The sequence below is a fragment of the Theobroma cacao genome, chromosome 2, assembly GCF_000208745.1.
Source record: "Theobroma cacao cultivar B97-61/B2 chromosome 2, Criollo_cocoa_genome_V2, whole genome shotgun sequence".
Lineage (NCBI taxonomy): Eukaryota > Viridiplantae > Streptophyta > Magnoliopsida > Malvales > Malvaceae > Theobroma > Theobroma cacao.
In genome coordinates this window covers 39,916,227-39,939,926 of record NC_030851.1, presented here as the reverse complement: position 1 = coordinate 39,939,926, position 23,700 = coordinate 39,916,227, and the positions used below count along the sequence as shown (strand labels likewise).

The 23,700-nt window shown below is 35.8% G+C and overlaps 3 protein-coding genes across 3 annotated transcripts; 1 reads left to right on the top strand and 2 right to left on the bottom strand.

Annotated features, from left to right (window-relative positions):
- On the bottom strand, positions 9,003 to 12,992 carry LOC18610347 (phosphate transporter PHO1 homolog 3). The gene is made up of 11 exons (XM_018116304.1): positions 12,103 to 12,992; positions 11,646 to 11,991; positions 11,427 to 11,547; positions 11,114 to 11,243; positions 10,911 to 11,031; positions 10,553 to 10,811; positions 10,362 to 10,466; positions 10,218 to 10,262; positions 9,696 to 10,124; positions 9,476 to 9,609; positions 9,003 to 9,388 (listed from the first exon to the last, which is right to left on the bottom strand). The coding sequence occupies exons 1-11, from the start codon at positions 12,683 to 12,685 to the stop codon at positions 9,289 to 9,291; spliced, it is 2,373 nt and encodes a 790-aa protein (XP_017971793.1). The 5' UTR covers positions 12,686 to 12,992; the 3' UTR covers positions 9,003 to 9,288.
- Positions 15,385 to 18,758, top strand: LOC18610345 (fructose-bisphosphate aldolase-lysine N-methyltransferase, chloroplastic). Its single transcript, XM_018115987.1, has 6 exons — positions 15,385 to 15,993; positions 16,124 to 16,152; positions 16,537 to 16,748; positions 16,849 to 16,971; positions 17,454 to 17,858; positions 18,291 to 18,758. The coding sequence occupies exons 1-6, from the start codon at positions 15,488 to 15,490 to the stop codon at positions 18,504 to 18,506; spliced, it is 1,491 nt and encodes a 496-aa protein (XP_017971476.1). The 5' UTR covers positions 15,385 to 15,487; the 3' UTR covers positions 18,507 to 18,758.
- LOC18610344 (uncharacterized protein At1g04910) lies at positions 18,863 to 23,524 on the bottom strand. Its single transcript, XM_007045944.2, has 8 exons — positions 22,952 to 23,524; positions 21,647 to 21,714; positions 21,474 to 21,562; positions 21,230 to 21,392; positions 20,761 to 21,050; positions 20,109 to 20,313; positions 19,542 to 19,699; positions 18,863 to 19,472 (listed from the first exon to the last, which is right to left on the bottom strand). Exons 1-8 carry the CDS (start codon positions 23,214 to 23,216, stop codon positions 19,199 to 19,201), a joined length of 1,512 nt encoding a protein of 503 aa, XP_007046006.2. The 5' UTR covers positions 23,217 to 23,524; the 3' UTR covers positions 18,863 to 19,198.

Sequence of the window (23,700 nt, the reverse complement as noted above, 5' to 3'; positions counted from 1 at the left end):
ATATAATATTATGTTAGTCATGTAAATTACCAGATCTTTGTTCGGTGATCTTGACTCTTGTCTATTTCTGTACGGCCAATTAATTAATTTAATTATGTGCGGTGGATGAACAACTGTTAATTTCCTAGTTCACAGACGGCCCCATTAGTAATTTAATAATCACTGAAAGTGTCAATAAACAAATAATTTGATCAATAATACCGTAAGAAATAAGAAATCAATTTGATTGAATTTTATCTTATATAATTATGAGACAGTCCAATATATAAACTGATCTGCCTATAAACAATAATTCATCAATAATACCGTAAGAAAAAAGAAATCAATTTGATTGAATCCAATCTTATAAATTTAGTATTTAATATAGAAATTTGTGGGGTTTAATCATTAGGAGACCATTATTTGAAGCTATCCAAATTTCTTTTTGTTAGATAAGAATTACCCCCCAAAAAGGAAAAAAAAAAATCCTACATATCAAAATCAGTAGGAAAAAAAAATAATGCAAGCATTAAAGATGTTTAGAGAAGCTGAATTTGTAAGAAAAACAATTTTATTTATTTTTACTTAATATTTGGCCATTGATGTAAAGAAAGGATAAGAACAATTCAACCACTAAATTTTTTTATTTACATATAAGATATACCATATTAATTTCCACAACTAGAACTCCTTTTTGTTATACCATATTTTAGACTAATGACATGGAATTGCGATATTTAAAGTAAATATATACTTTTACACATGATACTTATCCATAAATACGTTAAATTATAGTGAATGAGTCGTTCGGTCTTAACTAAATTGATTTATCGAGATCAACTAAAATTAAATTTCTGAAATAATTAAATAAATCGATATAAAGTTTAGGACAAAATCAAGGAAAGGAGAGAAATAGATTACTTGTATATGTACCTAAAAAATGCATCCGCCATTTTACCAAATCAATATTGTTATTGAGTTTTGGACCTTTCTAATATTGTTGGGATTAAAACATTTTTTTAATTTTCTATATAATACAATAATTAAAGATTCTCAAGTCAAAATTCTAATTAAGTTTTTTGTTTCCTTTGCTTGTTTACTCATTCTTATATTCTAATAAAGTTTTGACCGAAGAAAATGTCAATCCGTACGAATTTTATATAAAAATTTGTACTTTTTCTGGTTCATCCTCGCGTAAATCGGACATTGATTTACCTTGACCAAGTATTTCGCTTAATTATATAGTTCTTTCGTTGAGCCAAAAAAAATTATATAATTCTTCTAAGTGCATGTTTGGTAATTCTTTTAAGTGCATGTTTGGTCTAGTTTTTTTTTCAGCTTATCTATCTTTTAAAAGTAAAAGTCAAGTAAAACATGATTTTTTGATAAATTCTTAAAAAAAAGTAACTTTTTTTTTAAGAACAAATTTTTTAAAAAAAGAGCTTAAAAAAAAGTTCCAAAAATGAGCTTTTTATTTTCTTCTTTTAAAAATACAAGAAAATTTTTATTTTTATTCTAAAAATATCCTCATTTGTTAAAAATAATTACAATATTACCCTTTCAAAAAAATACCTTTTATGATAATTTAACAAAAATTATAATTTATGAAAAAAAATTTATCAAACAATTTTAACTTAATTTTAAAAGTTATTATTGTTCATAAGAACTTTATAATAGCTTTTAAGTTAAAAAAAAAGTCAAACCAAACAGACTCTAAAATTTTTTTTTTAAGTAAATTCTATTTATATTTTTTATGATTTCAATTTTTTTAACATAACTGTTTTTATTTTTTTCAATTAATCTTTTTTGCATAAGTTCTATTCACAGAATGAATTACGTTTTTAATATCATAAATAAAATTATCAAAATATCTTTAAATCTAACACTCGAAAGGTGTAATATAATTTACCCAAATTATTAATTATGTATTACAATTTCCCATAAAGTTTAGTAGAGAAAATCGAAAAGTGGCATTGATTTTCTTTCCCCTATATATAAAAAAGAGAGACCTGGCATGACATTGGGACTGCCATTATGGACTGCTGTGTCCTTCAAGAGACACCATGGAAAATGGCAGCACATGTAAAAGCTTTTCTCTAATAAATTTGACCGGTTGAATAATAATGCTTGTACCTAAAGTCTGGGTGGGTCCCCCTTGTGCATTGCCCCTAGACACAAAGGGAAAGGGGCAGTCGCATTTTGAATGAATCTGCATAGAATGCCCTCGACCTAGATCGAAACTGCCCTCTCTAAGTTCTGGCTACGTAGGACTGTCTGGCGGCTCCAAGCTCTAGCCGCCAAGTTGCAGAGAAACGTGTGCGGAAGAAACCAATGGAATTTGTCCATGCTTTTAACCTAAGCTCACCATGGAGGTCAAAGCTTTCAACCATGTCATTCATATTTTACAATAATTCAGTTCAAATTCATTAGATTTGAAAATGACTAACTAATCGATCTCAAATTCTAATGCCGTTAATGGTTCAATCAGATAATATATATATATATATATATATATATATATATATATTATTTATTAGTTTAAGTCAATATTTTTTTTTACGTAAATTTTAACTTTTTTAATAAAATTTTTTTTATAATTATTGATTAAATATAATTTTCATACGTCTATTCACATTGATATTTACGTTACAAAAGTCGAGATAAAAAAATAAGGTTGTTTTATAATTATCATTGTAATAATATCATAATCTTGTAATTATAATTTATTGTCATTAGTAATACTTATATTTTTGTTATTAGTTCATACTTAATTTGCATTCAAATTTGGGTACAAAAATAATTCTATATATTGCATAATGAGTTGAGTTGAGCCAGTGCTCAAATTTTCATGATTATTTTTCAAACTAATACCTGAAAATTGATAGATACCTTCGATTTAGTCTAGTTGGAGTTGAGTTTTCCACTAAGTTGAGCCCACCGAGTTCACAACTCAACTCGACTAGCTTGATTTTCCATTTCATCCATGGTTTGTGTCGAAGCATCAGAAATGGAGGATAGGGAAGAGACGGTGCACATGGATGAGAATGTGCCTTGGTATTCTCTCATTCAAAGAATCAGGGTATTACATGGTAGTATTTATATGTACAAGTATACAATTAGTGAAGAAAAAGTAAAGTTAAACACTAACTAACTAACTAATGATTACTTCCTAACTGAAATTTAAAAGCAAAATAAAACGCTGCGTATTGAGCTTCTGCCTATATTTAAACGGTGAGTTTTGATCCTTCTTCTCTCTTTCTTTTCACAAGTCGATATACTCACCTTTCTTCATTTCATTTGTGTTTCTTCATTCTTCAAACACTTATTTGAATCACCAGTATAAGGGTAATGTCTAACACTCCCCCTCAAGATGAACTATGAATGTCATGAACATTCATCTTGCTCAACAGATTATAGAATTGTCTCGGTTGAAGTGCTTTGGTGAAAATGTCTGACAACTGTGACTGTGTTGAAATATGCAAGGGGTTAATCAATCCAGCTGATACCTTTTCTCTGATGGAAATGACAGTCCATTTCTATATGTTTTGTCCTCTCATGAAGTACAGAATTTTTGCTGATTTGTATCGTTGATTGACTGTCTGAGCATAGGTTCACAGCTTCAGAATAATTAATCCCAAAATCAGCCATTAAAGACCTTAGCCATATGATTTCACAACAAGTAGCAGCCATTGATCTGTATTTTGCCTCTTCTGAACTTCTTGCCACTACAGACTGTTTCTTTGATTTTTAACTCACTAAGGAATCACCAATGAAGATGTAGTAGCCTGTAACTGACTTTTTGGTGTCAGAGCATCCTGCCCAATTGCTGTCTGAGTATCCAGATATTTTTAAATTGCATTTTGACTTCATTAATATTCCCTGACCTGGTGCCTTTTTGATGTACTTCAAGACCCTGTGAGCTGCTGCAAAGTGATGAATGCCAAGCTTCTCCATGAACTATGAGAGTACCTGCACTGCATATGCGATGTCAGGTTTGCTAAATGTCAAGTATAGCAATTTTCCAACTAGTTGTCTGTAGCTTGTTGCATCTGTCAGCTTGTCTTCATCATTGGATTTTGCCAATTTGTGATTAGAGTCGATTGGTGTACTCACAAGCTTAGCTCCAAGTAATCCTTGTTCTTCAAGAAGGTCCAAAGCATATTTTCTTTGGCATATTGATATGTTTTCTGGTGATCTGGCAATCTCGAGTCCTAGGAAGTATTTTACTTTACCAAGTTCCTTGAGTTTGAATTCTAACTTCAGAAATTCTTTGACATCAGACTTTACTTGGACAGAATTACTTGCAATTAGTATATCATCAACATACACTAAGAGAGCTATAAAATCTCCATTATATGTTTTCATAGTGAACAGTGAGTAATCTGAATTTGACTGTTTGAAACCAAATTTTTGAAGTGATGTAGTGAGCTTGGAATTCCAGACTCTTGATACTTGCTTGAGCCCATAGAGAGACTTGTGTAGCTTACAAACCAGCCTTGAATGACTTGGACACTCCCCCTTAATTACATATCCCTGTGGCAACTCCATATATACATCCTCTGCTAGTTCACCATTCAAGAAGGCATTATTCACATCAAGTTGTGATAAATGCCAGTTGTGTACAACTGCTAATGCAAAAAATACTCTTACTGTTGTTTGTCTGGCCACTAGGTTGAAGGTGTCTTGGTAGTCAAAACCTTTGATCTGATTATATCCCTTTGCAACCAAACGTGCTTTGGATCTCTCTACATTGCCATTAGCATTCAGTTTTACCTTGTATACCCACTTACAACCTACTACATGACAGTTGGGAGGTAGTGGAACAATGCTTCATGTACCATTATCTTCCAATGCCTTCAATTCAACAGTCATGGCATCTTTCCCGTGAGAATGCTTGATTGCTTGCTTGCTAGTAAGAATTTAATTTAGAAATTGTTGATAGAGAAGTGATGAATGACTTATGAGCAGGTGATAGTTGGTGGCAAGATAGGTGTTTAGTGATTGGATGTGCAGTAACATTGTTGGTTTGAGAAGGTAAGTCTAATTGGTAGGCTTCAAGGTACTTTGGGATATGCTTTGATCTAGAGCTTCTTCTAACTTATGTTTGTGTGTCATTCGTTATGATTGCTTCAGGTCCATTAGTGTTGCCAATTGTAGAAGTACTAGCAAAATCATTGGCCTCATCAGGGGCATTTTGGTCCAAATCATTCACAAATGATATTGAAGGTTGGTCATTGGGTGAATTACATTCAGGTAAGTGTAATTCAACTGGTGGAGGGTTTTGGTGTTGAAAAATCTATGAATTTTGGTCAAAGGGGTTAAAGTATCTACTATGTGTTTGAGGTGTTTGATGAAATGCCTATTTTGGTACATTATGCTACAAAGTTTGGAAAGGAAAAATCACTTCATGAAAAACCACATTTCTTGAAATCAGTACCCTTTGTGCATTCAGATCATATACTCTGAACCCTTTAACATTGTTTGGGTATCCTAGGAATATACATTTACTAGCCCTTTCATCTAATTTCTTTATGTTTCGAGTCAAGGTAGATATAAAACAAAGGCATCCAAAGACCTTAAATGTGCATAGGAAGGTGGTCTTTTATAGAGTAGCTCATAAGGTGATTTATTTTTGAGGATTTTGGTAAGCACTCTATTGATCACATGTATTGCTGTTAGGACTGCATCCCCTCAGAAAGTGATTGGAACTTTTGAATGAAACATCAGACTTCTTGTTGCCATCAGTATGTGCTGATGTTTTCTTTCAATAGTCCTTTTTTGCTGATGATCCTCTACACAGGACAATTGATGGATTATCCCTAACTTAGTAAAAAAATTTGTGAGCCTAAACTCTTGACCATTATCAGTTCTTATGCATTTGATTTTTAGATCAAATTGTCTTTGAACAAAAGCATTGAATGCAGGTATTATGCTAGAAACATCTGTTTTACTTTTCATAAGAAAAATCCATGTAAAACAACTATAATCGTCTACAATGGTGAGAAAATATCTCTGATTGAACAAAGTAGGTACCTCATAGGGTCCCTAGATGTCAATATGGATCTATATTCTGAACATGAATAGGAAAAGGTAACTTTTTCTATTTTGTTAAAGGGCAGATTTCACAAATGAGATCATTTGAACATTTAATGCTTGGAAATTGTTGATTTATTACACTAATCCTTTCCAGAAGAGCATGTCCAAGTCTGAAATGCCATAAATCAAAAGTCCTATGCCCTGCATTGCAGACTCTAACTAGTGAAGTAAAAGGAAGCTTGACAACTTTATCAAAACAGTAGCTAGACAAGTCTTGCTGTTCTTTTCTATCTTCCATCAAATATAGTCCGGAAGAGGCCTTAGCTACCCCAATCACAGTCCATGAAGGAATGTCCTAGACAATACAATACATGTTAGTAAATAAAACATAAGTTGATTTGGTGCTAGTGAGTTGACCAATAGATATAAGGTTAAATATGAAGCTTGGCACACAAAATACATCATTTAAGGTTAATAATGGGCTGAGTTAACAGTTCCTATATGAGTCACCATAACTCTCTTATTGTTTGGTAGCTGTACAAAGCAATTAGTGACTGGTTTTGCATAAGTAAAATTTTTTAAACAGTTTGAGACATGATCTATTGCACTTGGGTCCATTATCCAACAATTGTGTTTCAACATGAGAGAATTCACATTTCTAAACTTATGAGGCATATTGTTGAGGGTATTAAAACAAAGATGGCCAGAGATAATACCTGCAAAGGCTGAGTTGGCTAGTGAATGCTTTGTCTGTTGGTTATTTGCAGATATGTTCTTACCTTTATTGCTGGTCAATCCATTCTCACTCAAGATTACCATCAACTTGTTGACTTGATGCTGCAAGTTAGACATTTGGGACATAGTGCTTGTTCCACCAAGGCCTTCCTCCTGCTCCATATGAATTTCATCTACTGATAGATCACTCCCTGCTGATACATTGTTGACAGTTCCTTTTCCTTTCCTTACATTATTCTTTCCTTTAGTGAATTTAAAATCTTCAGGGAATCCAATGATTCTGGAACACTTTTCTTTGCTTTGTCCCTTCTTGCCACAATGACTACAGATCAGTTCTTTCTTAAACTTCTTTCTTGTGTCTGCTGTAGTGAGCATTGTAGAGGTTTCAAGCATAGGTTGAGTTTGAAGCAGCATATTTCTTTGAGCCTCCTCCCTCAATATCAAACTATATACCTTATCAAGTGTTGGCATGGGATCCATAAGTATGATTTGTGACCTTATAGTTGAAAAGGAATCATTTAATCCGTTCAAAAACCTAAAAACCATATCCTTTTGATACTGGTATGTATATTTTGAAGCATTCTGAGTTGCACTTCCCACATTCGCAGTGTGGCAGGGGTCTGTAGTTCCTCAACTCTTCCCAAATACCCTTAAGTTCAACAAAGTAAGTGTCCACTGAACGTGTTCCCTGACTGATATTCCCAAATGTGCATAACAGATTACATACTCTTGTATCGTTTGGTTGAGCAAAGCTTTGTTTCAGGGTGTTCCAGATCTCCATTGCAGAATCCATGTAAAACACGGTTGATGCTATGGGAGGGCTAATGGAATCAAATAGCCATGCTACTATAAGATTGTTACATCTAATCCAAGAAGGGTATAGTGTATCTGTGATTTCAGGTTTTGGAATGCTTCCATTAATGAAACCCAGCTTGTTTTTAATGGACAGAGCCAAAAAAAAATGATCTGCTCCATGCCACATAATTACTTGTGGTGAGCTTTGGATTGATAATGACTGATCCTTGGTGATTAATATGATGAAGGTAATAGGGAGATTGAGGATCTCCTATTGGTGAAATCTGTGATGAGGTTTGAGATCCTTGGGACCTTGACTGGTTCGAATCAGCAGACATAGACATGACTCAAGCTTAATGAGGAATAATGAAGAGATTATGCAAATACTAAAGATATAATGAAGTTAAACAGTAAACGATACCCAGCAAATGTAAGGTGAAAATAGGTTTAGAGATTTTACTTTACTAGAAATAAAACAAACAGAATAGAGCTAAATACCATGGCACCAGTAGCTATTCCACAGCTAGCACCTTTACTCAGACTTTGTTTCCCTGCTCTGATTCCATGTCAGAAGCATCAGAAATGGAGGATAGGGAAGAGACGACGCACATGGATGAGAATGTGCCTTAGTATTCTCTCATTCAAAGAATCAAGGTATTATGTGGTAGTATTTATATGTACAGGTATACAATTAGTGAAGAAAGAGTCAAGTTAAACACTAACTAACTAACTAATGATTACTTCCTAACTGAAATTTAAAAGCAAAATAAAATGTTGCGTATTGAGCTTCTGCCTTTATTTAAACGGTGAGTTTTGATCCTTCTTCTCCCTTTCTTTTCACAAGTCGATATAGTCACCTTTCTTCACTTCATTTGTGTTTCTTCATTCTTCAAACACTTATTTGAATCACCAGCATAAGGGTAATGGCTAACAGTTTGAAGTAATTTCAAGTTTCAAGAATAATAATGCCAAGTCATTTAGTTTGAAGTAATTTCAAGTTTCAAAAATAATAATGCCAAGTCATTTATTTGGATTCATTTCCCGTTTTCTAAAGCAAATTCACTTTAATGTTATGGAGAATTAAGATTACCAAATGCATTGGAAGATTGGGAAAAAGATTGGTCCTGGTGTGATGCACGAACAAACCTAAAATTAGAACTGTTCAAAACTCAGTTTTAAAATTCATTTAAAAGCATTTATTAAACTTAATATATAAGTTTCGATTTCAATTTTCAAGTTTGTTTAATAAAATAAGCCAAGTATTAATTTTCATATTCGGGTTTTTTTTTATTGGTTAGAATCGGACTCGAGTTTTTTTAATTTGTCATGATGGAATTAATTTTTTTATTAAATGCAGTAGGAAAACTTATTTATGAATTTATTAAATTTATCAATGAGTTGTTCATATACTTATTTCTCATGTACTTGTTTGTATGATCATTTAATGAGGATCAATGGAAAATATTTAGAAGGTATTTTTCATTAAGAATGAATTCTGTACATTGAACAAAAATAAACAAAAAAAAAATACAAGCAAACAGAGAATTAGCAAAAGTATTGGCTTTGTCTCTCATCAAACATCAAAATTCCTTAATTATGTACCACAACTCCATCTCTGTCAAATCATTGTATGTTGCCTTGATGGGTTTTAAGTTTAATGTTGTAGCAGATGGCAGCTGCGGGGCATCTATGGCGTTTTATCTGCAGTTTTTCTTATTCTTCAGCAGATTTATCGTACAAAACTTAATCGTCTTTGTCATCATCCTCATCATAGTTGAACGGTAACGGTACGGACTTGAATGCACGATACTTTCCGACGTTGTTCAAGTGCTCATTCTCCAACCTGAACGTTATCCAATTGTCAGAATTAATAAATATACTTTGTTTGAAACTTGGCAGTCTTTAGATGAAAGAATAATATATTGATTACCTGAAGAAATTCCATACACCACGACGAATGATCTCAAGACTGGCGACAATCGTCGTCAGGGTTTCTGCATGCAATGCAAACTTGAAGTTCAACACGGTCTGGAGCCAGGCAAATCTCAGCAGAACATTCAGTCCCTGAGAAAATTTCAATAACTTGGTCAGTGTCTTTAGAGGTAATTAGCTATTCAAACACGGAAACTTTTTCATCTCTTTCTACTCACCATGGCCCCAAAGTATACTTTCTTGTGAGGAACGAGGAGTTTGTCTCTCAACCAACGGTTCTTGGAATGGCGGTTAAGGAGGCCCCAGTCATAGACAAGGTCCCAGTATGTACAGAATATTGCTGCAATGGCTGAGACGACCCAGGCTATTATTCTCCAGCCAATTCCCTTGTTGATACTGTAAGCTGTTCTCAGACAGACAGCTACGATTGTCAGGAAATATTTCAGTCCATTGTATCCTTGCAATGGGTCTTTCTCTTCAAAGAGGCGACGGAGGCACTGGAGGAGGCGTGACAAGTAGGGAAGCACAGCCACGATGAAGTAGAAAGTGTTGAACACATCACTGTCTTTGCAAGTGTTTTTTCTGTGTTTGAAGTCTCCCCAAACATAGTAGCAAATGTAGAACTCGAAGCTCCTAAAGGCTTGCACCTGTAACAATTAATACAAGGATATGAACTTCAAATTATTTGGAAAAAAGGGTATTGAGAGATTGACAAAAGGCAAGAGTAATTTCTCACAAACCTGGCTAGTTAATTGATCAGCCAAGAAGAAATCTGGGAGTGTAACCTGCAGCAGGAAAGATAATAACAGATGGATTAGGTGTGTTCCACAATTATAATCTTAATTTGTTTGATCATTTCTTATGTTAAGTCTTCCATTATTTACCTTGTACAGAGGAGCACAGATACAGTGAAACAAACATGTGAGGAGGAAGAATCGACTCGACCGATACAAGATGTTGAATGGCAGGAATAGGATGATAAGTAGAGCCTGCAACATAGAAAAAGGAAGGAAGACAGTTAATGTGTTGTTAGAAAATGAACAACAGACTGAGCAAGTTGAATAAATAAACTTACCAGAACCAAGTTCAGGGGAAGAAGTTCAGTGAATGCTTTGTAGTCTCTTGTTTTGGGATCCATCTCCATGTCAAGGTTCGAGAGCACACAGGCTAAAGCTAATGTTCCAAGACCAAAACTCAGTAGAAAAACTTCTCTGTACCCCAATTCGGTTCCTTGCTTGAAACCAAATATGAAAGAGTAATTAACCCGGTACTTCCTCCAGTAAAATATATTGATAGCATACATTACCATGTGCAGAACAATGAATCCGAACAAACTGCAAAGGATTTATAACAACTTGTTAAACATTTGAACCATGTCTAGAATTGTTAAGTGTTAAGGTCTGCTAAACCTGAAGAAGAAAGAAATACAGTACCTGTAAAGAGGAAACATTGTTTCCATGTATTTGGTCCTCCCTCGACTATCCATAATTTTACGGATACGAATGATCAGAATAAGGGCCAGTACAAGAGATGCCGCACAGCCAGCGAAAAACCCTGAAAATTTTTAGAAGACATAATCTGGGTTAATTATGCCCCCAACTGAAAGTTCTAAAAGGGGCTGCAACAGGAATTGTACCTGTTGAAAATGTTATCCTATGCCTTTCTCTTTTTGCTTTGGGTCTTAAGATGTTCATCCCCTTAGCACGGTTTGCATTTGAAAAGTGCTTGATGAATGTAGTTTCAACTCTCTCCATGAGCCTTGTAACCTGTGATGAAGGGTGCTAGATTAGGGGCTGCAGGTGACTAAGAAATCCAGCAAAGTTTTTTATTGTTAAAAGCAACTCAATGATAGTTTGAGTGTTGAAAAGTTTTCAGAAAGAGTTGAAGCTTAATTGTTTTTGCCCACTGCAAATTTTGTAATGAATTGATACAGAAATTTTAACATTTACCTCATCAGAACTACCAAGGTAGGAGTTATCCACCATTTTCATGTAAGATCTGGATGCACTTCTGGAAGTGATCTTATCGTACTTCTTCATGATTTTGGAAAACGCCAACGTGTTCAGGAAGCTGTTGATTCAAGGACAGAAGGATCAGTACAATCAGAAGAAAGCAGAGAAAAATAGACCAAATTATGTGATAAGTAGCAAGGAGCAAGCAGTCTTTACCTAAAACTTTTAAGCAGACGAAGCTTTTGGTAGAACTCAACAAAAGCCCGCTTAAGTTGTTCTTCAACTTTCCTTAGATTTTCCCTGCTGAAACTCAGGTCCGTATGGTTAGGAACCCTGAGGACACCTTTAATGGTGGAACGAGGAGTCTCAAGAGTGTTGTTCATTTTCACCCGGTCAAGTACGTCAAGTGGTGCAGGTCTGATGCCCATGATATTCTTCGGTTTCGGTGCTTTGGCTTCTTGAATCGGGGTATTTCTCTCTTTTTCATCATTTTTATCATCATCATCATCATCAGCTTGACCATGGGTGCTTTCTACAATGGCTTCAAGGTGAGGAGCTGTTTCTGCCAATCGAAAAGGAAGACATATTCAGTTTCAACATTCCACCTGGACTACAAGTGTAATTTTCTGTAACCAAAACAGTGGTAAACTGCTTTGAGAGGAGAAATACTTACTGCTAGCTCTGGCACCAGATGGAGTAGCAGCCGATAATGCAGCTGTGGACGCTGCAATGTCTGAAGCAAGGCGAGTCATCTCCACGGACCTGTCAAAACTAATCCCTGGAGGATTCTCGACTTTGATCCTGAAAGCAATCAAAGCATCCATTTGTTTGTTCAAAATATCTGCTTCTTTCATCACCTCTTGCACCTTAGCCCTGTAAAACTTGTCCACCTTATTGAACTCATCATCAAGCCTCCTAAAGTACACCAGCTCATACTCTCCGCCCTCGTCCGCTGACATCAGGAACGTAGTTTGATAACTCTGAGACCCATTCTGACTCACAGAATTCACCAAAATGGGTTGGCTTTCTATGTCAGGCGAGGTCGGGCTCGTCGGGTTGTGGTGCCTCTGCGTTAGGCCACTGAAAGCTCTATACAGCGTCAGCTTCCGTTTCAGGCCACCAGGGGTAGCCGGTGGCTTGGTCCTTTGCTTGAAACGCAGGACTTCTTTCAAAAGGGACTTCAAGAAATCATAATCCATGTACGCTTCTTGCCATTCCGGCACCATCTGCGACGCAAACTCCTTCCCAAACTTCATTTTTGGCCTGTAATCACTTCTGCCAGTGCAGATAAATTATAACGCTCTCAGTACCCTAATGCTCACACTGCTCTAGTTTCAATGCGCTTCAGAAATTGGTCCCTCGAAGTTTTAAAAGAATAAACCCCACAAAACACCAAATCTCAACTACAAGTTGAGATTACAAGTTACAGACCAACTTGATGAGGGGAACTTGATTAGGTGTAGCTACCTCTACTTATAAAAACAGAAAAAGGTAGAAACATCCAAGAAAACGGAGGAAGGCCAAGACCCCGTCGCAAGGTTTCAGTAGAAAACGTGGGTGTCAGCCGATGCAATACTTTAAAGCAACGAAGAGACAAGCAACAGCTTACGTGGGAATTGTCGTAACTAGAATAAATTTCTACTTTCAAGGAGCAGACGCTGCCACGATTGACCACTCCACCCATAGGCCATGGCAATGTGTCCCCAATGTGATTTCTTTAATCAATTCTTTCACCTTCGCAGTAAAAACATTTCTTGTCATTTTTCCTTAACTAACCCAACCCAAGGCCTGCTCTTTTGGCCATGAAACGTGTAAAGGGAAAGAGAGAGTGGGTGCGTGATCACACTCGTTTTTCCATGTCATGGGAGAAATTTTAGTTCATCAACAAAATATAAAAAAATTTGCAGTACTTGTTGGACCATAGACTTCTTGACTGCCTTGGAAAACAGATTTTATAAAAAATAGTTTCAACCCAAACATTCAGATTTTTTTATTTCAGTACTAGTAATTTTTTTTATTTTTTTGTACGTTTTGGTAATTAACTTGGAATAAAGATGTCACCGGGCATCTTATAATTGAATACATTATATTACTCAATTAGATTAAATAAAATTAAGATACTTTATAACCGAATTCAAGTAAGATTCAAATAGTAAATTATTATGAGAGAACAATGCATTCTCAATAACTTACATTCAAATTTCTTGATTTCAATATTAGTATTTTTTTTCTTTTGCACTTTTTTTGTAATTAATTTTGATTAGGGATATATCAATGATTATCTTGTAATTGGGTATTTCATATTGCTCAATCCGATTAAATAAGATTAAGATATTTTATAATCTAACTTGAGTAACATTCGGATAGTAAATTATTACTCGCACAAATTCAAGTTAGATTCAAATAGTAATTTTAGGATATTCATCATCCAAATTTGATTATAAATAATGATTCGTGATACTAAATTTTAATTTCATATATTATTTTTATTTATAATTTTTATCATTAATTTAATACTTACTAAATTTTAATTTAATTTTTATTAATATTATACATAAAAAATTAATTTTAAGAGAATATTTAATGAATAGTGTCTAAAATATTCATATACAAACATAAATAACAATTAAAAAAATTTAATCAAACATTTAATAATAAAATTCACATTAAGATATCTTGCCGTTATCATCTCTAATTTTGATTAAAATTTGAATTGATCTTCTCATGATAGATTCAAGAATTCAAACCCTTTTTCAAGGTTTTGACCGTGTGGATCAATTATTACACGGTTAGAAAAAAAAAGGACTGAATCTCCTAATCTCTACAATGGAGTAACAAAAGAAGAATCAAAAGGTTGAAATTTCCTGTCAACAATGAGCAGCACGTTTTGCCTAGTAAGCCTAATTTTTTATTTATTCTTATATCTCCAGCTGCATGAGACAGTGGATAGGTCTGCTAAGCAGCAATATTTTGTACAAATGCTAATTAATTTATATAGGTTGCTGAGCTTATCAATCTTTTGTGTTTGATCCTCATCCACATGAATGAATCCTATGGCTTTCTCTTTCTTTTTATTTTGCGCTTTGATTGTGGCAACATGGAACTTTTACTTTTGCTTGAAAAGGGCTTCACCTTCTTTTCTGTACATCTGCATCTCTCTTTCCATTTTTTGCCTTCCAAGTAGATCAATTATTCACATTGTACGTTTTGGTGGGTCATAATTCATTGTTTATGACAGCTTTCAATGTGTTATAAAGTAGTGGTTGAAAATTTTGCTGTAAAGGAAAAAATCTTTGGCTTCTACTGCCTACTGCTGCCTTTAGCCATTATCAGTGTCAAGGTCTGGTCTCTCTCCAGCTGCACCAGTGTTTCCCTTATCTTATAGCATCAACTTGCCCTCATCCATTCCCTTATTATATTCTTTCTATGGTTGTGTTGAATGATCTGAATCGAATTATTAATATAGAGATAATATTAATAATTCTGCAGAACGAGCATTCAATCGAATCGACTGAAATTCTGTTTTAACTGAATTAACCGAAATAATCCAAATTTTTTCATTTTACCATTTCCCATTTTTTCTCTTCAAATATCCACCTCATCTGTCCTATCATAAGGAGATAAGGGAAAAAGAAAAGGGATGGGTTGGTGGGAAAAAAGAAGTCATAGTGGAGAACAATTAGATAAAGATGAAAAGCAAACTTGCAATGAGTGAATTCCAAAGATTACTTTTGGATGGCCATGGGAAAAGGTCAGCCATATGTAGTAATTGGCATTTTCTATTAATTAGCTTCGTTATTCCTTGAATCCCCATCTACGTATTCTAGAAACGAGAGAGCGAAAGGGAAAATTCGGCCCAAAACGAGTAGAGAGGCTTACTCCTGGAAGCTTGGGATCGTTTCATGTTCTGATTCCTTTGAAGATAACGTAATAGACCCAACCAGGCTATGAAGTAGGCTTATCCAACCCAACCAGGTTGGTTAGAACATTTTTTTCTCATTGGTTACCACAAGCTATAAAATCCCACCACATCTCGCCTCATCCAGAAAAGTAAACTAATGGCAGCAACACTGTTCACTCTCCCATCAGCACCTTCACCTAGCACTTTCCCGTCTTCTTCAACAACTGTCAAACACTTGACTGCTTTCACTACTAAACCAACAGTTCCCATCCACGTTACTAAGAGAAACATCTGTCTGTCAGCAGCTTTTGTCCACTCACCAACAACTGACCCTCCGCCAGAGGTCCAAACCTTCTGGCAATGGCTCCAGGATCAGGGTGTAGTCTCTGCCAAGTCCCCTGTAAGGCCTGGAATGGTTCCCGAAGGACTTGGGCTGATTGCAAAAAAGGACATTTCCAGGAATGAGGTTGTCTTGGAGATTCCTAACAGGTTTTGGATAAACCAGGATGCAGTTGCAGCTTCTGAGATAGGAAGTGTTTGTAGTGGATTGAAGCCTTGGATTTCTGTAGCTTTGTTCTTGATCAGGGAGAAGTTGAAGGAAGATTCTCAATGGCGGGTTTATCTTGATATACTTCCAGAGTTTACAGATTCCACTGTGTTTTGGTGGGTGTGGCTTGGTTTCTCATTTCTTTCTTTTTTTCCCTTTTCCAATATCTAATTTTGTTATAATTTTCCCTTTTCTTAATGGGGTCTTTGAGGTTGATAAAGTGTTGCTTTTATGGTTCCAGTGCAGGTCAGAAGAGGAGCTAGCTGAGCTACAAGGTTAGTTCGGTCAGAGTCTTATATCCATGTACTCCTTAGAAACCTCTCTGTCATGGTCAGTAAGCAACTTGGCATTGGAGAAATCAAAGTGTTAGACTATTGATTGGGTTGAAGAAGATTTTATAGAACTCTCAATTTTTATGTGTTATGTTTAGATTTGTTGATGAGGTTTCTAATGCTTCAGATCAGATTCAATTAACTGCACTTAATGGCCATTTTTGGTATTGCTTACAGTATATATATTTCTTGTAAAAGATAATCTCCTCATCAAATACCTTGTGCATTTTGTTAATTTTCATACCCTTTAGGTGAACTAACATTGCAGCAAAGCAGCTCAATCTGAAATATAGGTTTTCATGTTACATATATTTAACTTCCACACAGGAACTCAGCTGTTGAGCACAACATTGGGAGTGAAAGAATATGTGCAGAATGAATTCTTGAAAGTAGAAGAAGAAATCATACTCCCCAACAAACAGCTATTTCCTGCCCCTATAACAGTAGATGATTTCTTCTGGGCATTTGGGATTCTCAGATCAAGGGCATTTTCCCGCCTTCGTGGCCAAAATCTTGTTTTGATACCTCTTGCGGACTTGGTAAGGCCCCCTATGGTTTCTGAAAGTTAGCTTGCAGAGAAAAAGAAATGTTAAATTATCTTAAAATTTTAACTTTCTTCAAATCTTCTTCATTAATCAGATCAATCATAGCCCTAGCATCACTACAGAAGATTATGCATGGGAGATTAAAGGAGCTGGACTTTTCTCTAGGGATCTCCTGTTTTCTTTGCGGTCTCCTCTTTCTGTCAAGGCTGGTGAGCAGGTGAGGAGTTTTAACTTCATGCTTTTCCAATTTTATTACTCTGGCAACCATGCTTCCAAAAAAGTTAGCTGAGAAGCTTTGTTATCTGAGAAGTTCTTTGCTTATAGGTATTCCATTTTCTAAGCATTCCTGCCCTTTTACCTAATCAGTGCACACACTTGAGCATTATAAAGATGAAAGGACCGACATTGTAGGTTAAACACTATTATAACCCAAAAATGCAAAAGTTACATGTATGTAGATCATATATATAGTTCTGTGTTTGAGTTATATGATAAACTGAATTATAGTTAGTGTACTTATACTCTCATAAAAAGCAATCTAGGTTAATCTTAAATAATTTACATCTATTTATTATTTAAATCAGGTAATAAGATTACCTTGATCGTAATCTAACATCCCTAACTCCAAGAATACAAATGCATTATGATGAGACGAAATATGTTAACATGGGATGACTGATAGAGAAGACTATTTAACAGGTTTTGATTCAATATGATTTAAACAAGAGCAATGCTGAGTTGGCACTTGATTATGGATTCGTAGAATCAAAGTCAGAGCGCAATGCATATACACTAACGTTGGAGATATCAGAGTCAGACCCATTCTTTGGAGACAAGCTTGACATTGCTGAGACAAATGGTTTGGGTGAGACTGCCTATTTTGACATTGTTTTGGGTCGTCCTCTTCCTCCAGCACTGATTCCTTATCTACGGCTAGTGGCACTTGGGGGATCAGATGCTTTCCTCTTGGAATCTATTTTTAGAAACACAATTTGGGGCCACCTTGATTTACCTGTAAGTCGTGCCAATGAAGAGCTTATATGTCGGGTGGTCTGCGATGCCTGCAAAGCTGCTCTCTCTGGTTATCATACCACGATTGAAGAGGTAAAGAAGTATCTTTCTTGTATTCCAGTCAAAGCTAATTCTTTAGTATTAATAATCTACTTTTTTGTGAATGTGTTGAGAGAACCATTTGCTAATTTATCACCCTGTTATACCTGCCACTGTTCAATAAAGTCTATGAGATAAAAAGGTTAGGACAATACTTAAAGTTTGGTTACTTCAAATTCCAGCTAATGAGAATCAGCTTTTGATCCAAAAAAGAATGTCAGGTACATAAATCTTCTACTAGGGTGGCATCCTTAACCCTTCATATGCCAATGACTTATCACACAAGTCACCACCTCAATGAAGGCTCAAGCATAATGCCTCATTTCTCTAGCACCTTCAGCTTCTTTAAAAAATCCTGAGCAAACAATTTTCTTGTAATGGCAAATTTGCTTGAAGCTGTCATTACTGAATACTTGTTAATTGCAGGATGAAAAGCTGATGGAAGGGGGAAATCTTGATCCGAGGCTGGAAATCGCAGTGGGAATAAGAGCAGGGGAAAAAAAGGTGCTGCAGCAAATTGATGAGATCTTTAAGGAAAGGGAATCAGAGTTGGATGAGTTGGAATATTACCAAGAAAGGAGGCTCAGAGATCTTGGTCTAGTTGGAGAGCAAGGTGAAATAATCTTTTGGGAGACCAAGTAGGGACATGCCAAAGACCCCAATATATCAAGTTTATGTGTTAGATATAGGGCAAATCCAAGTAGTTTTCTGACCTTTCATTATTTTAGTTGGCAAATTTTGCTTGGTAGATGATTTCTACTGCCTAGATAGCAAAATTGTAATATTGTAACATTGCCTGTAGTTATTCTACTGACATAGGAATTGGCTGCAGTTGAACTGCATCAATCTCTCAGCTGGAGGTTCAATTAATTTATGGATTTATATTTGATGCACTGATAATGTATAAATCATAAAATGACAAGTCATTTTATGGCATTGTGCGTTGGGTTGGGAAGGTGTTGGAAAAAATCGATGTTGGATCATCAAGGCACATTGAGGAACAAGGGACAAGGACACTGTACAATATCTGTTAATTCAACTGTGGAATTATGTGACAGTGCTGAATACAAATCAAAGGGTAGGAAGCAAAAGGAAAACAAATAAATTTATCAGAAAGGGGTAAAAAAAATCAAAAGATTTTCCTTTTTTTGGGCGCCCAAATGGGAACTGCAGGATTTTCTGCCGCCTTTTCTTACAAAACTCTTCAAGTGCATGTATACATGGTCGTGTAGGGCATTCTGTCCTGAACCTGACTGGATTATCATCCACACCATTTAGAAACAGTCATGGCGGTTACCATCTCAAGCAGGAGTTCAGATCTGATCACCCGACAATCATTGTAGAGTACTTGAGTTATTAGGGCCTAGTAAGTCATCACAATTTGTTCCCTCACATAGGCACTCTTGAGGGTTTGCATAGAAATAGTCTTCCTCCTTCGGTTTCTCTGGAATAGTCCGACGACGGAAGGGCTGTCCCATCCGATTCTCATGCGCTTGCCTTACAGCTAGTGCAAACTCATTCCATTGAAGTGTCCCATTCTCATGCAAATCCAGCAACTCCACAAGTTTCTTTCGATCTGGCAGGATACTTCTTTTAAACCCAAGATACCTGAACAAAGGCTTGTCAGGACTATGAAAATAAACCCCCTCTCATTACATAATTCAGCAGCATAAATACCTGCGGTGACCTTCCACAACTTTTGCCATGTTCCCATCATACGTGGGAATGAAAGTGTTGCTGGCAATCGATACCATAAAGTCCAAAGCCGCCATCTGAGACGAATGGTTCTGAAATTGTTTCAGTTCCACTGGATCTAATAGTGTTTCCTTTTTCACCTGAAATTGTAATAAAGTCTTGAAACCTAGACGAATTATAAGCAAAGACACAATAAAAACCACAGTTACATGTGCCTGTTTTAGAAGCCAAAAGTAGAGGCTAACACCAGTACTTAATTAGTAAACATGAACACTGGTCAAGGCTAAAGAGATTCTGTGGCTCAACTAAGTACAGGAAAAATGTTTCATGCAATCCAAACCATCTGTTTGATACACGTGAGTGCAAAGAAGACTTCAACAATAATTTGCAGCTAGGTTTGCAATATATACTTCCCAAAATTCTAGCAAAAACTTAGACTTTTCATATGCATCCGAAAAAGTTGATAATATATAAATCCAGTGCTTTGATGAGCCTTGAAACACGCATACCAATACCAAAAGCTAAACATTTACAGGGTTATAAACTCACAATACGTGGATATGCAGCTCTTAGTGGTGCCAGTCTCCGTTCACTGCCATAAATCTCACCAGAAGCAATGTAAATCTGAGTCTCGTTATCAAAACCCAATGCTTGCAAAATTAATGCTGCTTCCTCCGGTGTCAGAGGACATAACCCTTGTTGTCTCCTCTCTTCAGACACTATCTCTTTCTCTCGCCACCAGGGGTATGCATACCTGAAAGGAAGGGGCAGCTATCCAATTAGATTTTATAGTATTATCCTAATACTTGTTATTGATAACATTGAGCTCAATAGATACTTATATAGATCTAAGTTTAAATTTGCTTCTTGTCATCACTAAGTTTAAACATTTGATGCAACTCAAACAAACAAGAACATGGACACACCATAATCTTATTGCCCAAAAACTAAGTCAGTTAGGGTATTGATGATTAACAACACCGTATGGCATCTCAGCTGTATTACCTTCCCAGTCTGACATCATACTTTGGAAAAATGTTCATAATTAAGTTGCAGCATACAGCTTTGCTATCTTGTTTGTGGTATGTGAGTTTATGCTGGGGCTGACTAGTGTGTGTATCCTAAAGATAGGGAACACCACACCTTGCTAAGATAATGTGAGTGTTTTGACTGGAATATATCAGCTTCAAACATAACAAACCTCAATCGTTTTAGCTCCTCAGCTTCTTCCACAGTGCAGCCATGTGTACAACCTAAAAAAGCCAACATGTCCATCTCATATCTTAGATGCAATGCCACAAAAGGTCCCCTTTCTTGAAGAATGCGAACCAATTTGTACCCCAATGTCTCAATCTGAGGAGTAAATTTCAGTCCTTGGAAATTGACTCGGCACCTAAGTTTCTGAAGATTGAGTGAGATCCCATTATTTGCCAGTCGTGTATCTGTTCTATTGAAGTGTACTACCTTATACTTACTGAACAGTGGTAGAATCTGTAAAATAATGTCAAAGGCATTAGATTCTACTGCATAACCCCAAAAAGAAAAGAGAAGAGACAAAACATCCACTCATACATTCCAGGAACTACCAATTTGCTGAAGTTGGAATGCTACCTGAGAAAGAAACTCGTTTTTAAGCTAACACTAGTATTAATCAACAGTAAGCAACAAACCTGTTCAAAATAGTATTTTTCATTTGACCAACTAACGGGAGGCATCTTAAAAGCTTCAAAGCCATGTTTCCTACTAAACCTCTTTGGCAGCCTTTTGACAATGCGAACTTCATCCCTTAGAGAATCAATGAAATGTCTCACATCAAAAATGTCCTCAAAATCACTGCAAAATCAGATTCCTAGTCATATACTTTTAAAGCAGCTGTGAAAACAGTAGAGTAACCTTTTCAGATTTTAAACACACCTAGGGTCAGCCCAGAATGATGTCTTATCAAGCTCCGGAACAACCAAAGTGAGATTTAAAAGTCGGGCAACGGTCACCATGTCACAGATCTAAAAATGACAAATTAGCTGGATTAATAGCATAATAATGAACAAACAAACAAGGAAAAGATGAGCTAGAGAAAAGGCACAGACCGCAGCACGCATTTGATTCAAGCCCCCATTGCAGGAAACTTTGAGAAAACCATTACTTTTATAATTTCCTGAAAATATACAAGAATGAAGGTCATACTTTTTCCAAAGATTGAATTCAAAAGGCAAAAGTATTTCCTTCAATAAAAATTCATGGACACATAAATAAGGTATAACGAATCAGTCATCAAATTCTCAATTGATCAAGAAGATCAAGCACGTTAAATAATTATTAGTTTTAAAGTTAATAATTTTTAAGTATAGTCCAGTAAAACCAGTTTGCAGCTTTATGGAATTCATAGGTATTTAGAGAAATCAAGATATGGAGGCTCTGGAGCATCACACAGAAACAACTATTTTGGGGGGCAGGGAACCTACAAAGCATAGCGTAAACCTAAATAATTCAGGAACATGATCAAGCACCCAGAGCTTTAGTATCAGTGGTATGTTGACAGTATAAAACGATAGCATAGATGGCATTCCAACAATCAATTCATAAGAGCTTCCAGGCAAAACTATTTGAATATATAACTCAGGATGCTATAATGAAATGCAAACTGAAAAGTACATAGCAATCTAGCACAAGTCCTCTTCCAGCAAGCAATATAAATTCATTGCTTTTACAGAGTGCTGCAACCATTTTCAAATTAGAAAATATACGATCCAAGATGACCTTATATGCACTAAAGGTGAATTGTAGCATCTCCCATGGAAATCGATACACTGATTAAGTACTTAGAAGGCTTAAAGAGTCCCAGACACCTCACCAACAGAATGATGGGGGGAAAGGTAAATATATAAAATGTCAACATGACAAGCAATCAGAATGTTGCTAGGCCAGCAACTAGAGAGAAAATAAAGGGAATGATCTCTTTTCTTTATATTAATACATTGCTGATACCGCTATTCCTAAAATCGCAGAAGTTGTCAATTAAAAGCCGTCGCGAGATGATGAGGAACAAGATAGCAATTAGTAACACTCCAACACTCGAAACAAAGCAATTAATAACAAATCTGTGACATGCATTTTCCAATAGAAAATGCAGGAAACTCGAGCATACGTTCCTGATCCTAGTGTTGGAGAATACGGTTAAGGTAGCACTGAAAAATTGTTCCTTGACCAAACATCGTTCACGACAGTAACCCACATTTGTTCTTACAATTTAGCAGCCAAGGTTGTAGCTGAAATTAATATTCACAAGCAATTTTCTCATACCAATTTCAATCCCAAATTCAACAAACGAATCAAAATTTCGACCAATTCAATGCAAACCCAGAGAGAGAGAGAGAGAGGAGGTGGAGACTCACTGAGAGGAACAAGAGGGGGCGGGGAATGTAGCGACTGTTGAACACGGAGAGGAGGACGCGTGATCCAGGAAATCCGGTTGGTTAAACCGGTGAGCAAACGCGGGTGCCATAGCTCACCAACGGCGACGAGCTGGACCAAACAAGTCCAAAGCAAAATGGTGGAACAAACTCTAAAGAACCAAACCTGAAGGCGAGTCCTAGGAATCACTTGACTAGGAATCTTGTCGCACCTCACTTGTACATTATTCTCAGATCTAACCTCCATTTCTCTCCCTCCCTCCTCATTGCCACTTCTTCATCTGAACAAAAAAAAAATCCAATTCCCTCTAACACTTCCCAATCAAGAACCCGATTTCCTCTTCCTACTATTCAAAAACAAAAAACCCTAGAAAGAGATCACGAGCCTAATAAGCCGAACAACAACAACAACAAATAAACTGAATGAACGAATCTCACCAACCAAACAGATTATAACTGGAAAATCTTTCCTTTCTTTGCTGACCTTTTTTTTTTTGGCCGAGGAGGAAAAACCGTTACAAAAAGCCTATTTAGTGTATTACGAGAATTTTATTTATTGATTTTTTTTTTTTTTGGGATCGAAGCACTCAAACTAATTAAAAATTTAATTAAAATATTACATATAAAAGAAAATAGGACGGCTCCGGCCGTTCCGTTCCAATGATTTCTTCTATTAGAATGGGGACAACTTCTCTCTATTTATTCTTTCTCTTATTTTTTATATTTTATTT